Source organism: Ursus maritimus, unplaced genomic scaffold (genome assembly GCF_017311325.1).
Source record: "Ursus maritimus isolate PB19 unplaced genomic scaffold, ASM1731132v1 scaffold_29, whole genome shotgun sequence".
NCBI lineage: Eukaryota > Metazoa > Chordata > Mammalia > Carnivora > Ursidae > Ursus > Ursus maritimus.
Genome location: NW_024425452.1, coordinates 825,319 through 839,958, shown reverse-complemented (window position 1 = coordinate 839,958; position 14,640 = coordinate 825,319). Strand labels below are relative to the sequence as shown.

The window sequence follows — 14,640 nt, the reverse complement described above, 5'->3', positions numbered from 1 at the left end:
GGGGGGGGGGGGGGGGGGGGGGGGGGGGGGAGTGCAGGGCCGTCAGGCAGCTGCCCTGAGAACTGAGCCCTCGGCCTTTCTGCAGCATCCTGGACCCCATGAGCCAAGTTGCTGAGGTCTGGGCATTCAACTGGAGCTCAGAGAAGTCCGCCCACCCGTTAACCTGCCTGCACTTGATTGGTCTGCTGTGTTATCTGCTCTGGGGGGCCCCGCGGTCTCACCTGCTGCTACGCTACTTCCACTGCTGAACACCGCATGCCTTACCAGACCATGGGTGTGGGCTGCGAAAAAGAGAATCAGGACAGCCCAGCTGACGGCGAGCTGCACAGCATAGAGGCAGAAAGGCAGGGCCAGGGGCCGCCCAAAGCCCCCTCCCAGGTCCTTCCACACCAGGTAGGAGGCATAGCTGTGGAGAGATGGTGGCAGAACACTCAGAGGGAGGGTGTTTCATGGCAAATGAAAGAAGTCCCCTGGTATAAGGACTCTTGGTTACTAAAAGGAAGCCCTGTGGGCTGAAATGGGAGCAAGAGTGTTTAAGCACGACTTGAGGGCCAGCGGGGAGGTGGGGGAGGCAATGGGGAAACTTGGAGAGGGGAAAGAACAAGGCTGGCTGGAATCCTATGCAGGCACAGAGGGGACCCCCCATAAGAGGCAAGATGGCGTGCCATCCCTTCGGAGGCCCGAACGCAGCAGCAGTTCAGGTACGGGGTGGAGGCCCCACCCTAGCAGGTACCAGGGCCATGGTATGAGAAATGGGTACTCACCCCATGATAAAGTAGATGGTGATCCACCCTGCCAACAAGACTTTGTGAGGTGGGCACCAGGGCGGTTTCTTTGGGTTGTCGTACCAACCGGACATCCGATGACGGGTGAGCAGCCAGAGCAGGATGGGCCCCAGCTGGGGAAGGGCCAAAAAGATGGCGCCTTGAGGCTGCATTCCCCACACAGAGGCAAAAATCTAGGAAGGCAAACAACATGCTGGTGGTGGGCCTCCGTCTTAGTCCTTTCCCCGTGCCTGCTTGACTGTCTCCACGTCCTACCTGACACTGTTCCCTGGCCTGAGCCCCTCATGGGAGGTCTAGTCAGAGATGCCCGTCTCCTCACCTTGGGCCAGCTCCCACCCTTGCCCTTTCTCTGGCTTCCTTGGCCTTATTTTCTCCACAACACCAGTGTGGCACCCAGAAGACACTGTCCAGTATTGATAGCTACTTCTGAGCACAAGGCTCCTCCCCCCAGCGTGTATCTGACCCCTAGAGTTCAGGTCCACGTATGACCGTCTTTCCCGGCTCTCATAGTGGGCGGCACTTGGTCAGGTACATAGCAGGCCCTTGACAGGGACGCTGCCTTATGCTGAACTCAGCCAAGCTGATCTAACCCGCCTTGGAGGACCGTGTTTAGAAAGGCAGGAGCCAGAGATCTCTGGGGGTCGTCTCCAGTCAAGAATGGGGCAGCCCGTCTGCCCCCAGGCTTATCTTGAACACCAGACTGGCAGACCCAAGAGGCCCACCCAGCCTGAGCGCTGCCCACAGTCGAACTCAGCTGAGTGACACTGGGTTCCTTTCTCTGAAGCCTTAGGTCTCGCCTGCCCCTCAGGGGTTGGGGAGGTCTCTCCTCCACCTCTCCACTTCCAGAGGGACAGAGCCACCAACACCGCTTTCTTGTGGCCTGACTTCTCAAAGAAGCAACTGCCTGGTCTTTGATTAAAAAGCTGCCACACTCATTCGCATGTTGCCTTGGACATCACCGGCATGTGGAACAAGGCACTGGCTCTCCTCCAGCCAGGGTCCCCTACCCCATATCGTTCTCATCTGCACATGACATTTCAGCCTCCTCCCCGTGACTGCCAGGACTGTAAGGAAGACAGGTGTGGTGATTCTCAGTGTCCTGGAGTAACTGCCCACTCCGGGGTCCTGCCCACGTCCTGGAGGTTCCGGGGACAGGGCCGACTGGCCTGCCTGCCTGTGCCTCTCTCTATTTCTCTGCTCCTCACTGTCCATTCATTTATCTCCTGCCTTCTCGTCTCTCTCTCTTTCTGTTTTTATGTCCGGTGTTGGAGGCTCCTTCCACAGTCCCCATCCTCTTTTCTCCTGTCTCCACCCTCCTGTTTCTGCCTCCTTATTCCCAGGCCTGCATTCCCCTTACCTCAGGCAGCACCCCTTCCAGGCCGAGTGCCCGATGCTATCTGTCGTGTGCAAAGCAGGAGGAGGGTGGGGGACGGGAGGAGGGCGGAGTGAGGCTCCCATCTGGCCTGTCTTTCTCCAATGACAAGGGTGGTGGCACTGGCATGTCTGCACGGCCCTGAAGGGTTCCTTTTAGGAGAGGTCCCCCTGGTCTGCTAGACCTGGCCTCTGGAGGGGGCCCCTTGTTGGAACGGTCGAGGCTTTGGCATTGTGAGAGTCTGATCCCCTGGGCCAGCTCAGCTCCAGGCTACAAGCCTACTGAAGCATCCACATCCCGTGAAATGGCTTTGTGTCCACAGGGATGGTGGGGACCCTCAGATTTCCCCAGGACCTTCCTGTAACTGGGATTATCCCCAAGTGAGGCAAGCACCAACAGCTTGGAAATGAGTTCACATGCACGGACGCAGTCTCTGGTTATAGCCTAGTTGGCATGCTCCTTCCCGGCTTGGAACTCGAGCTTGACAGATTTTCACAAACCCCTATAACTTCATGACTCAGAGGAGAAAGGAGGCTCCCGTGTGACTCAGACAGAGCCTTGTCCAGCAAAGACTAACACCCTCTCTTTTCGTCCCTATAAAGGTTCTGAGCACCTTTCCCTTGATTGTCCTTTACTCATGAGGTCCCTTTCCCAGGTTGGCGGCTCTCCATCGTTCCTTTGCCCCATCTCTCCACTCTGGGGACCCAGGCAACCCTGAGAGGTGTTTATCCCACCCTCTGACTTCTACCCTGGGGAAGGCAGCAGAGGGGAGGGGGTGGCAGTCAGGGACAAGAGGCTGGACAATCATTAACTGAGATGAAAGCAGTGGCAGTTACTTATTTTCTATGAAATGATACCCGAGGGGGGGGCAGTTCACCGTGGTCCTTGCCTTCAGGAGGCCAGCCCGCGGTGCCTGCCGTGACAACGGTGACCACTTACTGGGCATCCATTTTGTGGTGAGCATTTTACAGTTATTAGCTCAATGATGACCGCGCGTACGCCTCACGTGGTAGATCGTATTGTCGGCATTCGTCAGACAAGGGAAGGGAGGCTCAGAGGGGTTGAGTAACTTGCCTAACAGTACACAGCTCACAGATGAGTCGCCTGTGTTCAGTGTCAGTAGTCTGGCACCAAAACGCATCCTCTTTTCTCTGAATGGGTCCATGCATTCATTCAACAAGTCTTTATTCGATACCTGCTATGGACCAGGCTGTACCAGGAGCTATAAGTACAACAGCAAACAGCTGGAGAAAAAAAATCCATCTTCGAAGAGATCTTTCATTCCACTGGCACTATCTGTCTGAGGCAGAATTTCTATGAAGGGACTTGGGCTGGCAGACAGCCCAAAGTCTGTTCTCCCCCGAGAGCAGGGCTCCTGCCAACTCTGAGTGAGGGCAGGGAGCAGATAGGGGAACACCCCGCTGCTGCCAGCACCTTGGGAGTCCTTAACCCTCTCGGTGCCTCCTCTCATCTCTGCGTGGGAAAGAGTGCCACTAGACGTTGTCTAAGCTTCTGGACCAGCTGCATTGGCGTCAGCTGGGAGCTTCTTAGACGTGCAGAATCTCAGGACCCAGCTCAGACCTATGGGATCAGGACCCATGTTTTCACCCGGTCCCTCATGTGGTTGTATGCACGCTGTCCTTTGAGAAGCTTCTATCAGGGCTCCCCCCTCTTACCTTCTGCCCTTTCCCTGGCCTCTGGCTGGGGCAGCCACTCGCCAGCAGAGGGCGTTGTAGGGAGGGGTTCACCTGTACCCAGGTTTTCTCTTTCTCTGTCCCCTCCCTTCCAGACCCAGACTGGTGAGTCCACTGACTTCTGGGATCCTCAGCTACTCCCCTGCCTTGGCTGGACTTTGTCAATAGACAGAGACAGACTCCCCCACCCCTCTTTAGGGTGCTGGGAGGCAGGTCATTGCCCGGAAGCTCCGGGCCACTCCTGCCCGGATTCCCCGCCCACCTCCACTTGTCTGCTGGCCTTGTGACTGGGTCTGGCTGACCTCTCTGTTTCTCAGAGAAGGAACTGCTGTTCCTGGACAAGCCGGCAGCCTCTGGGAGCACCTACACGGTAAGGTGAGCATCCCCTGGGGCAGCTGGGGGTGGGGTGGGCATTGCAATGGAGCCACCTGGGGCTCAGGGGAAGAGCCAGGCCAGTTTAGCCAGGCGGGCATGGAGAGGGCAGAGGGCAAGTGCCCAGTGGGTGTGAGGACCTGGGAGACAGTTGTATGCCCTATGGAAATGTAGGCTATGCTGATGAGCACTGCCCACGGCAGGTTTGGACTCATCCATCCTGGTACTTTTTATGTGTTTCAGCAATGAGCTAGCAGGGTTTGAGCAGGCATGGTAAGAACCAGTGATGTGGGAGAAGTGTTGAGGTTGCCTCAAAGGACGTGAGCAGAGCATTGTCGCAGGAATCCAGATCTTGGTGCTGGAGGAGGCAACTTCTGAGGGACAGGTGATGGCAGCATTCTAAAGGATCGTTGTCTTGGGGGACCTGCTACCCAGGATAATCTGGGGTCAGGGGCAAGGCATACTGGAGCCATGGGTAGTAAGGAGGCGGGCATGGGTTTGGGAAGGTCTAGGCTACATTTATCTGCTTGCCCTGCTGTAGATTCAGGACCTTTCCTCCTCCTACGGTTAAGGGGAGGATGGAGTGAGGGCCAAGCAGCTTGGAGAGCTGTCAGCCTGGGAGAAAGGGGGTCGAGCTGGGGGGGAGTTAATGAATGGGCTGCCCATGAGAGGCTCCTTGGGGCCCGGGGGAGCAATATGCCAACTGTCCGGGTTGGGAGGCTGGGCGGGGAGACTCTGCTGCGCCACCTAATGGGGTGGAGGGGATTTGGACTCTGGTCTTCTGAGGCCCCAGGAAGGTTGTTGCTACAGAAACAGAGCAGAGTCCCTCCTTTCTTTCATGTTAGCTAGCCACTGGTGCCTTTGTGGGCAGGGGGTGGGGGGCATCCTGCACTGTGGAACCAAGGATATGCCTTTCGGGTCTTTCCATTTATTTTTGTTTCTTTCTCTTCCAACTTCACTTCCTCTAGAAGTGGAAAGGAGGAGAGACCTGGGGGGAAAAAAGGGGCAGGGAGAGAAAGGTAGTGTTTCTGGAACACGGTCATCGTCCCTGTTCATCCTTCCCTCTGCCTTCAGCTGTGGCTTAATAGCCTCCCATACGTCTCCACGGTGGGAAGAAAACTTGGCTTCCTTATCCGGGAAATGCAGATAAAAATAATACCTAACTCACAAGGCTACTGTGAGGATCAAATGAGATGGGCCACACAGCGTGCTCCAACACAGCGGCATAGACTAGAGCTCCATAAATGATAACTGGGACTATTGCAGTTATAATTCCAATTGTCTTTCATGTGGAAGGACCTTTTGGAATGGCTGCTCCGTGAAGGGAGGCTGGCCGCTCCAGCCCCGTTTCCCACCAGATGTGGGGGCGTTGCCAACTCACCCACTTCCCTCCCGTGCCCTGCAAGGAGCTTGGCTGAAGCAGGCCGCTACAGTGTGTCTGCAGGGTTGCACTGTCAGGCAAAGGGAGCAATGCCAAAGCTTCCTTCCTGTCTACGTTTTCCATGGGGACACGGAAGGCAATAGATCCCACCCCACTCCTTAATCCTGAGGGTGCACAGGAGTTTCTGCCCCTGTCTGGGAGGACCTAAGGAAAGGGGCTTGGGTTTCTTGGGCCCTGAGGAAGGAAGGAAGAGGTGGGCATGGAAGGAGCTGGAGGCTTGAGGTGAGGCCTCAGCTCTGGGTTGGGGTGTGAGAGTGGGGAGTGGAGAGGAATGGATGCAGAAGCCTCTCTAGTGCAGACCCTAGTGAATCAACCATGGGGATCCTGAGGGTTTTGAAAGAAAATATTATACCACCCAGATCTCAGCTACGGAGTGAACGAACCACATTCCCTCAGAAACTTCCCGAGAGCTGCCTAAGACAACATCTTTGTCAAGACTGAACTTCCCACAGTGCAAGGTGCACAGCCGATGCTCAGAAAATGCTCATTTGAGTAGAAAAATCACATGTGACAGCGTAGAGTCGAGGTGGGAGGGCAGTGCCGACAAACTTCGGAGGGGTGAGCGTGTCAAGGGTTGGTGAGCCATGGGGAGGTGCTGTCGAGCAGGGGGGGTCCAGGTGGGAAGGTGAGGCACATGGGAGAACAGCTGGAGCAAAGGCCAGAGGCGGAATTAGCCGGGTGTTAGGACCGCAGCCCGGCAGGAGTGTAGGGTATTGGAAATTAAAGGAGGCTCTCAATCCTCCCTTAGACTCCGGAGGGCCTTAGGAAGGCCTGGCAACCGTACTGGGAAGCTGCTGGAAGGGCCAGGTTCCTACCGGAGGCCCCCATTGTAAGCAGGGGAGCAGAAGCCGGCGCCTGCCCTTCCCCGCCTCCTTCGAGCCTCACTGGAGGCTCCCACCTTTGGTTTTCTTTCTCTTTTTTCTCTTCTAACTTTGTTATTCTCCTTCTTTTTCACATGTGCCTGTGAGCTACCTTCTGACCTTTCTGGCAGTAGGTGGGGCATAAAGAAACATATTTGGGCAGTGCTTTATCATCGGCAAATGCTTTTCCCATGATCTCATGCCATCCTCACAATCACTCTGAGTGGTAATTACTTTTTAACTGTTGATCGCGCTTCAAAAGAATTACGAAGTTAATATAAAATACACACCTGGGGTGAAAAAAATTCAAACACAGGAAAAAGAGTTTAAGAAAATTGAAAGTCCTAGTTCACACCTTCTACCCTCTCAATCTCCTGTCTGTTTCAGTAGTGACCGGTGGGAATAGTTTGCAGTGTGTCCTCTCAGACCTGCCTGCATTGCCCCAGACAGGAGTCACTAGCTCGGGGGGCTGCTGAGCACTTGAAACAGAGCAGGTCCCAACTGCCATGTGCTGGGAGTGTAAAATACACACAGGTTTCAAAGACTTAGTATGAAAACAGAATGTAAAATATCTCAGTAATTTTATATTGATTTCCTCTCAAAGTGATGTTTTGAATATATTGGGTTAGATACATGAAATATATTATTATTATTTTAGAAGTATTTATTTATTTATGACAGAGAGAGAGAGAGAGAGAGCATGAGCAGGGGGAGCAGCAAGGAGAGGGAGGGAGGAGAGCAGAAGGAGAGGGAGAAGGAGGCTCCCCGCTGAGCAGGGAGCCCGATGTGGGGCTCGATTCCAAGACCCCGTGATCATGACCTGAGCTGAAGACAGATGCTTAACCGACTGAGCCACCCAGGCGCCTCCTACATAAAATATATTATTAAAATTAATTCCCCCTGTTTCTCTTGACCTTTTTACTGTGGCCACTAGAAAGTTTAAAATTACATTTGTGGCTTACATTATATATATATTATATATAATAAATATATATATTTACATATATATAAAATATATATTTACAGATATATAAAATATATATTTACATATATAAAATATATTTACATATATAAGAATATACATATTTATATATTACATAGATATATATGCACATATATATATGTAAAGATTTTATTTAATTACTTTAGAGAAAGAGTGATGGGGGAAGGAGGGAAGGGAGAGTCAGAGAATCCCAAACAGACTCCCCGCTGAGCACAGAGCTCAGCGTAGCTCTGGGTCTCACAACCCATGAGATCATGACCTGAGCCTAAATCACAAGCTGGATGCTTAACTGACTGAGCCACCCAGGCACCCCAGCTTACATTATAACTTTACTGCATAGCTCTGCTCCAGACCTCTCTCTGTGATTGACATATATATACCCATAAATACGTATCTGTGCTTGTATACAGTTCTGTTATTTACAGTAATGAGATCGGAGAATGTCTGGTTCTCTGTAACTTGCTTTTCTACTCTAAGACTTTTCTATGAAGATCAAGAGGGGTATTTCGACAGATGCAGAAACTGAGGGACAGTAAGCCATATGACAAACTCGCTCAGCCAGTGGCGAAGGTGGCACTTGAATTTATATCCTCTACCTCCAAACCCAAGCTCTTTCTGCCTCCAGGGAATTTAATGTGATGTACTAGGCCATGGGCTGCCATGGTAGGTTCTTGAGTAAGACAAAGGTAGGTGACGTTTCATTAAAGGTTTTAATCGAGGATGCACTGGAATGAAGACTCCCTCACGGCAGCCATTTGGAAGCTAAGTCTTGGCCTCCATGACATTGAAAAGGCTTACCTGGCACTGCCTCTTCCCTTCTCCAGGTCCTTGGCCTTGGCTGGCCCAGGGGTGCAGGGCAGCTGGCAGCATCGAGTGACCAGGCAGATGTGCTCCCATGAGAGTTCCTTCCAACCCGCCCAGTTCCTACTGCTGGTGGGGGTCCCGGTGGCAAGTGCCGTCCTTCTGGTCCAGTGCCTTAGATGGCACTATCCTCGCCGGCTGCTGGGGGCCTGCTGGAAGCTGGATAGCCAAGAGGAGCCAGTGGCCCCTCCCACTCCCCTACCAGAAAATGAGTCCTCAAGGCAGTGCCCGCCGGCCACACTGCCGGAGATGGCCGCCTTCTACCAGGAACTGCACACACCCACTCAAGGCCAGACCATCGTCCGTCAGCTGATGCACAAGCTGCTGGTGTTTTCGGCCCGAGAGGTGGATCACCGAGGTGGCTGCCTGATGCTCCAGGATATGAGCATCTCTCTGCTCATCCCGCCAGGTAATTGCACCTTCTCCCTTCTCAGCCTACAGTTGTTCTTTGCACATTGTACAAGGGCATCGTGCCTAAGGGAGCATCATTTGTAGACATCTCCATAATTTTGAAAATTGTTTATATTTTTAGTATGACTTTATTGACTCCAAAGATGGATAGATTGCATATTTTTATGACAAGTCCCTGACAGGTGGAAGTAAAGTGCCTGGTGATAATGAACAGTGTGTTATGACAATTCTCAGTAAAGGCAAGTGTCTGCAGCAAGAGCACCTCTTGCAAGTTCCCACTAGTCCCGTATGGGTTAGCGGTGGCCCCGAAATGAAGGAGGGTGACCTGCTCAGGATTATGCCACAAGCCAGCTCACAGTCTTTCTCTCCTTGCACACTGCCTCCCCGTGTGCCCTGCTAGGGACCCTCTCTCCTGGGCTCTTCTCCCACCTCCCCTCGCACTGTGGCCTGGCCCCTTCTGGGGTGGGGGTGAGCCTGCCTGCTCAACTCTTGTTCTCCCCAGGAGCTGTGGCTGTGGGCCGCCAGGAGCGGGTGTCACTGATCCTGGTGTGGGACTTGTTGGACGCCCCATCACTGTCCCAAGCCCAGGGGCTGGTGAGCCCTGTGGTGGCATGTGGCCCCCATGGGGCCTCGTTCCTGAAGCCCTGCACCCTCACATTCAAGCACTGTGCCCAGGAGCCCAGCCATGCCCGTACCTACAGCAGCAACACAGCCCTGCTCGATGCCAAGGCCTGGAGGCCCCTGGGGCGGCCTGGGAACCACACCTCCCGGGACGAGTGTCGCATCCAGCTCTCCCACTTCAGGTAGGCCCATCGGCCCCGTCTTCCTGCCCATTGTCTCGGTCTGCCTCATCCTCACCTTTCTGTATGGAATTGCCCCTTGATCTGTCCCACATGGCCTGCAAATCCCTTTTCCCACCGTGGCCCTTCCTGGTCCCTCTGTCCTAGTGTGTAGGGCAGCTTGTCCCACTCCAGCCCTGTCCAGGACTGTGCCCCCTGTGGCAGTCTCTCTGCCTGTCTACACCTACCACCCAGCCCTCCATCTAGAAGGGTCTGTCCCATCCCCACCTTTGTCTCTCTAAAATTGTCTGTTTCTACCATGTGTCCCTGTTCAGGACTGTTTCTGAACTGTCCAGAGCAGCCTGTCCCCTCTAGTTCTTGAAAACATCTCCCATCTCATGTCTGTCCTTAGCTCTGTCTTTCCAGAATCTTGGCCCTTCTGCCTGTCCTTCCCACTGAGTGGAACAGGGCCAGCCATGTGTGCGACCCCTCTGAAGCACAGTGGCCCTGAGCCCTCCTTCCCTCTCTCCCCTGCTGGAGGGTGCTTGGGGCTCTTCTTCCCGCTCGGCGATGGTCACCACGACATGATTCACATTTCATCCCCCTACCTGCCTGCCTCCCTGCCAGTTCCCCCCTACCCTTGCCCTTGACTGTTCTCCTTGGCTCCTAGGGCTGTGGGAGCCAGGTGGCAGGTGCACTGGGGTCCCAGCCTCCTCTGTGCCAGTCCCCATCATGTCTTTCTCTGCAGCCTCTACACCTGTGTGCTGGAGGCACCTGCGGGCCGGGAAGCCCGCAAATGGCTGCAGCTGGCCGTGTTCTGCTCGCCGCTGGCACCGGGGCAGTCCCACCTGCAGCTGCGCATCTACTTTCTCAACAACACACCCTGCGCCCTGCAGTGGGCCGTGGCCAATGAGCAGCCCCATGGTGGGCGCCTGCGTGGGCCCTGCCAGCTCTTCGACTTCACCGGGGCCCGAGGGGACCAGTGCCTGAAGCTCAAGTACATCTCTGAGGGTGAGGGAGGCAGGGGTCTGGGGAGCCCCACTAGAGGGAGGGGGTCTGGGCCCTCCCCTGGGTGGAAATCTGGGAACCTCGAGTTTCTTTTGGAGACTCCTGGGCAGGCAATGTCTTCAAGGGGACCTCTGGCTTCTGCTGCTGTCTGCGGGAGCCCCAGGCTCTGCCTACTTCCTCCCTCTAAGATCCCTTCGGCTCTGGCCTCTCCGTGGGAGGACAGGATGATGCAGAGTAGGGCAAGGGGAGTGGGGGCTTTTATTGTCCCACCTGGCTGGGGCTGGTGTCTGGAGAGGAGTCCCAGTCTTCTCTGTCCCCCCTCCTTTGTGGCAGCGGCTGCTGCACTGTCTCATGGGGCCGAGGACGTCTGTGTGGCTTGTGCACAGGGCACAGGGCACAGGTGCATGGCTGCTTCTGGGGGTCGAGGGTGGGTGGTGGGAGGCCTGTGTGCTGGGGTGTAGGAGGTGTGTGGTAGTAGGACAAGGCTGCTCACAGGGTCCCTGTCCAGGCTCCAAGGACTCCCATCCACTCGAGACACCCTCCTGCTTTCACTCCTGCCTCATCCTTCCCCACAGCACCCTGCATGACACCTGCCACAGAGTAGGTCTCCTCAAACACTTGTAGATGAGCCCAGTTTCTGAGGCCCTCCACTCTGCCTCCTCCCCAGGTTGGGAGAATGTGGACGAGAGCAGTTGCCAGCTGGTTCCCCATCTTCACATCTGGCATGGAAAGTGCCCCTTCCGCTCCTTCTGCTTCCGGAGAAAAGCAGGTATTCCAGGAGATCCGGTCCACCTCCTGCCCTGTCCACTCCCCCTCAACCCCCACCCCTCCTCTCCCCTCCCCTCTGCAGTTCCCCATTCCGTCAGGCATGCACGTGCACCTTCTCTAAAGAAGAGGAGCCACAACTGATCTTTGTAAAGAGAAAGATGGAACACCCTGACCAGTGTCTTCGGATTTCAAAAGCCTGCCTGGGAGTTCCTTTCACTTCTGCAGCTCCCTTATGCCAGGCTTTGCCCTCTCTTACCTGCCATGTCCTCTCCTCTTTGTAGCCAATGAGAGCGACGACTGCTCAGCACTTACCAATGAGATCATTGTCACCATGCACACCTTCCAGGATGTGAGTTGGAGCTGAGGGGCAAAAGAAGGGCAGGGCTTGGGGGAGCCCTAGGCAAAGTGGGCGAGGGGTCTTGTGCCCAGTCAGTCTGGCCCTAATCACATAATCAAGCAGGTGGATGGCATTCTTCCAGGGGCTGAGACCACCTGGCCTCCAAGTTACCCTTCATCCCTGACTCTCTCTTGTCTATCCATGGATGAATCCAGTAGGGGGGCAAAAGAACCAAACCCTAGATTAAGCCCTTCTCTTAGCCCAGAGGAACTTGGACATGAGAGAAAAGTGGTTTCTTCCTAGGCTGACTGTCTAGAGCGACCAGAGAAGGTGGCTTGAGTAGGTGGGATGAGAGTTAAATATCCCACTCTCCCAAAGGGGAAGAGTTGAAGGCATCAGGATTGAGAGCCTTTGGGGAACCATGGTGGCATCTTTGTGGAGAGTAGGCCAGTACCTCTCAGGTTGTCACTTGCAAGGAGGGACCAAGGGATGGAGGGAAGGAGACACATATGCCTGAGTTCAGTGTCCCTACGTTTGGCTGACTTTCCCCTGCCCCGTGACCTCACCCAGACTTTTCCTGGTGTCTTAGACTGCACCCTCTTCGAGCTTCATGTCTCAGCCCCCAAGGAACTCAGTAGGCAAACTTAAAGCTGGAAGTTCTGGGGTCAGGGGAGCAGAGGGGAGGGCGTCCTGGGTGGGGCAGGCCTGTGTCTCCTGGTAGAGTAACTCTGGGTGACAGGCTGAAGGAGTTGAAGAATGGAGGCAGGTTCCCCAGTTTCTTGCTCACGGGATGTCTCATGATCCCTAAGTGTGTTCCCAACTCTCTGCTGGCTCAGGGCTTGGAGACCAAGTACATGGAAATCCTCAGATTCCAGGCATCAGAGGAAGAATCCTGGGCAGCACCACCCCCGGTCTCTCAACCACCCCCATGCAACAGGTGAGGTGGGGTTGCTTGGGCTGCTGCCGGCAGGGGGGTGTTTGGGGTTCTCCCCGCCCATCCCTGGCTCCTGCAGGGCGCGTACACCATTCGGTGTGTGTGTGGAATGGACTGGGTTTCTCTGATCCTCCCCTCTGAGAACCCCACCTCCCCCACCCCAGATTGCCTCCAGAGCTCTTTGAGCAACTGCAGATGTTGTTGGAACCGAACAGCATCACAGGCAATGACTGGCGTCGGCTGGCCTCCCATCTGGGGCTCTGCGGCATGAAAATCCGGTAAGAGAGGTGAGGTCTGCGGGTGGGAGATGGGGGTGGACTGGCATGGGGGGGGGGTCCTGGGACACCTTGAGGACGGCAGCACAGACAAGGGAGCAACTTAGAAGTCAGAGAATGGCTATTCCCCACCCTGTTCCCCATAATAGAGCAGCTCTTTTTATTTATTACTGTATTCTCAGTACCTAGAATGACGCCTGGCTCATGAGTAGGTGCTCAACAAATATTTAAAAATGAATCAATTCACACGTAAGTCATTGGGTACATACTGAGTGCTTGACATGCTGTGCCCTGAGGGGTAGAAGGCAGACTATATGATAATGTGTATACAGCATGTAGTTGAGTGCCTGGCGTGTTAATTCAATAAATGTTAGTAATAATGCAGACAATGTAAGCATGGTCTCTGTCAACAGCAATCGGTACGAGAACAATTCTGAGCTTAAGCTCCAGAACCCAGACTATGAGTGCAGTAGTCAGGAAGGACTTCACCCGGGAGATGGGACTAGAACTGGACCCAGCTGAAAGCAGAGTGGATTTAAACACTTATTTATTAAACATTTATCAAGTACCCACCATGTCCTTGAAAACTACGCTAAGCATTGGAGTACAAGATGAATGAGACCTGGTTCTAGCATCCAGGAACGCACACTGTAGCAAGGGACCCAGAGAGCCGAACACAGTAAAGGCAGGGTTTCTTGTGCCTTATTCTGTATATCCAGTGCTGCGTAGCAAGGTGAAAACAGAGACACAAAACAGCTAAAGCAAGAATAACCAAGACGTGGGGGTAGCTCTGACCAGAAGTCTGAACTGGAGGGTGCAGATGGTCTCCACCTAGGAGATGGGAATTAGAACTGGCTTTTGGGAGGAGATGGTGGGAAAGGGGGGGAGCAGCCACTCTGTTGGGAGGGAGTAACACAGCTGGTTGTGGGTGTGGTGTGTGCAGCGTGGGAAAGGGATAGGCCCACAGCAGCAAGGTTCCGGTTGGGATTGGGAGAAAAGGTCAGGAAAAAACAACAACACCAACTTGTGGGTGAGCTCAGGGTCTGGAGCATGGGCTTGGCTAGTACTGGAAAGAGACTCTGGAAGGTTTTTGAGCAGGGAAGGGTCCTGGTGAAGCCATGGTTTAGAACAACTCTTTCCTGACTGGTGGGCAGGATGTGGTGGCCTGGGGGAGAGGGAGGAGGAGGGGAGAGTGTGTTTGGGGTGGGGGACATGGAGAAAGCAACTACAGACCATTACAGAGCTGGAAGCAGGCTTAGAGGTCCTCTTGTCCAAGCCCTCGCTGAAGGAGGAGGAAACCGGGGTCTAGAGAGAAATAGCCTTTGAGCCAGGACAGTCTCAGGTCTCAAGGTTCTGGGCCCTCCCACCACCCCAGTCCCCTGGAAGGCAGGAAGAGCAGGATGAGGGGGCGGATCCGGCCACAGCGCGCCCACCACCCCGCATCCCGGCCAGGTTCCTGTCCTGCCAGCGCAGCCCCGCCGCGGCCATCCTGGAGCTGTTCGAGGAGCAGAACGGCAGCCTGCAGGAGCTGCACTACCTCATGACCGTCATGGAGCGGCTGGACTGCGCCTCGGCCATCCAGAGCTACCTAAACGGGACTCACAGCGGCAGCCCGGCGCCGGTCCGCGGGGGTGCCCAGGAGAACGACGGCCTGGAGCTGGACGAGAAGCTCTGAGCGCCCCCTCCAGGGGCGGGACTCCGCAGCACTCTGGGCACGGCCCCCCCCCCCCCCCCCCCCCC

General features: G+C 54.8%; 2 protein-coding genes across 4 annotated transcripts in view; one reads left to right on the top strand and one right to left on the bottom strand.

Annotated features, from left to right (window-relative positions):
- Positions 1–2,273, bottom strand: part of TSPO2 (translocator protein 2) — a 5,622-nt gene extending 3,349 nt beyond the window's left edge. Inside the window, exons 1-3 of one of the 3 annotated variants that reach the window (XM_040643415.1) lie at positions 2,143–2,273; positions 765–958; positions 265–406 (exon numbers count right to left, since the gene is read on the bottom strand). In XM_040643415.1, the coding sequence (XP_040499349.1) occupies positions 265–406; positions 765–937 (315 nt within the window). In that variant the 5' untranslated portion in view covers positions 938–958; positions 2,143–2,273. Of the gene's footprint in view, positions 1–264; positions 407–764; positions 959–1,040; positions 1,190–2,142 lie in introns of those variants that run through there. The other 2 variants (XM_040643416.1, XM_040643417.1) reach the window with 2 other exon arrangements.
- Positions 2,274–8,412: 6,139 nt separating this feature from the next.
- Positions 8,413–14,613, top strand: UNC5CL (unc-5 family C-terminal like). The gene is made up of 8 exons (XM_008691997.2): positions 8,413–8,797; positions 9,302–9,602; positions 10,327–10,589; positions 11,254–11,355; positions 11,636–11,703; positions 12,528–12,628; positions 12,790–12,903; positions 14,353–14,613. Exons 1-8 carry the CDS (start codon positions 8,413–8,415, stop codon positions 14,573–14,575), a joined length of 1,557 nt encoding a protein of 518 aa, XP_008690219.2. The 3' UTR covers positions 14,576–14,613.
- The last annotated feature ends 27 nt before the right edge of the window (positions 14,614–14,640 follow it).

Bases quoted from the DNA above. Each gene is read 5' to 3' on its own strand.
- UNC5CL (XM_008691997.2), top strand. From the start codon at position 8,413: ATGTGCTCCCATGAGAGTTCCTTCCAACCCGCCCAGTTCCTACTGCTG. The intron at 10,590-11,253 runs GTGAGGGAGGCA...CCTCCTCCCCAG, and splicing joins GCTCAAGTACATCTCTGAGG to GTTGGGAGAATGTGGACGAG. The intron at 11,356-11,635 runs GTATTCCAGGAG...TCCTCTTTGTAG, and splicing joins CTGCTTCCGGAGAAAAGCAG to CCAATGAGAGCGACGACTGC.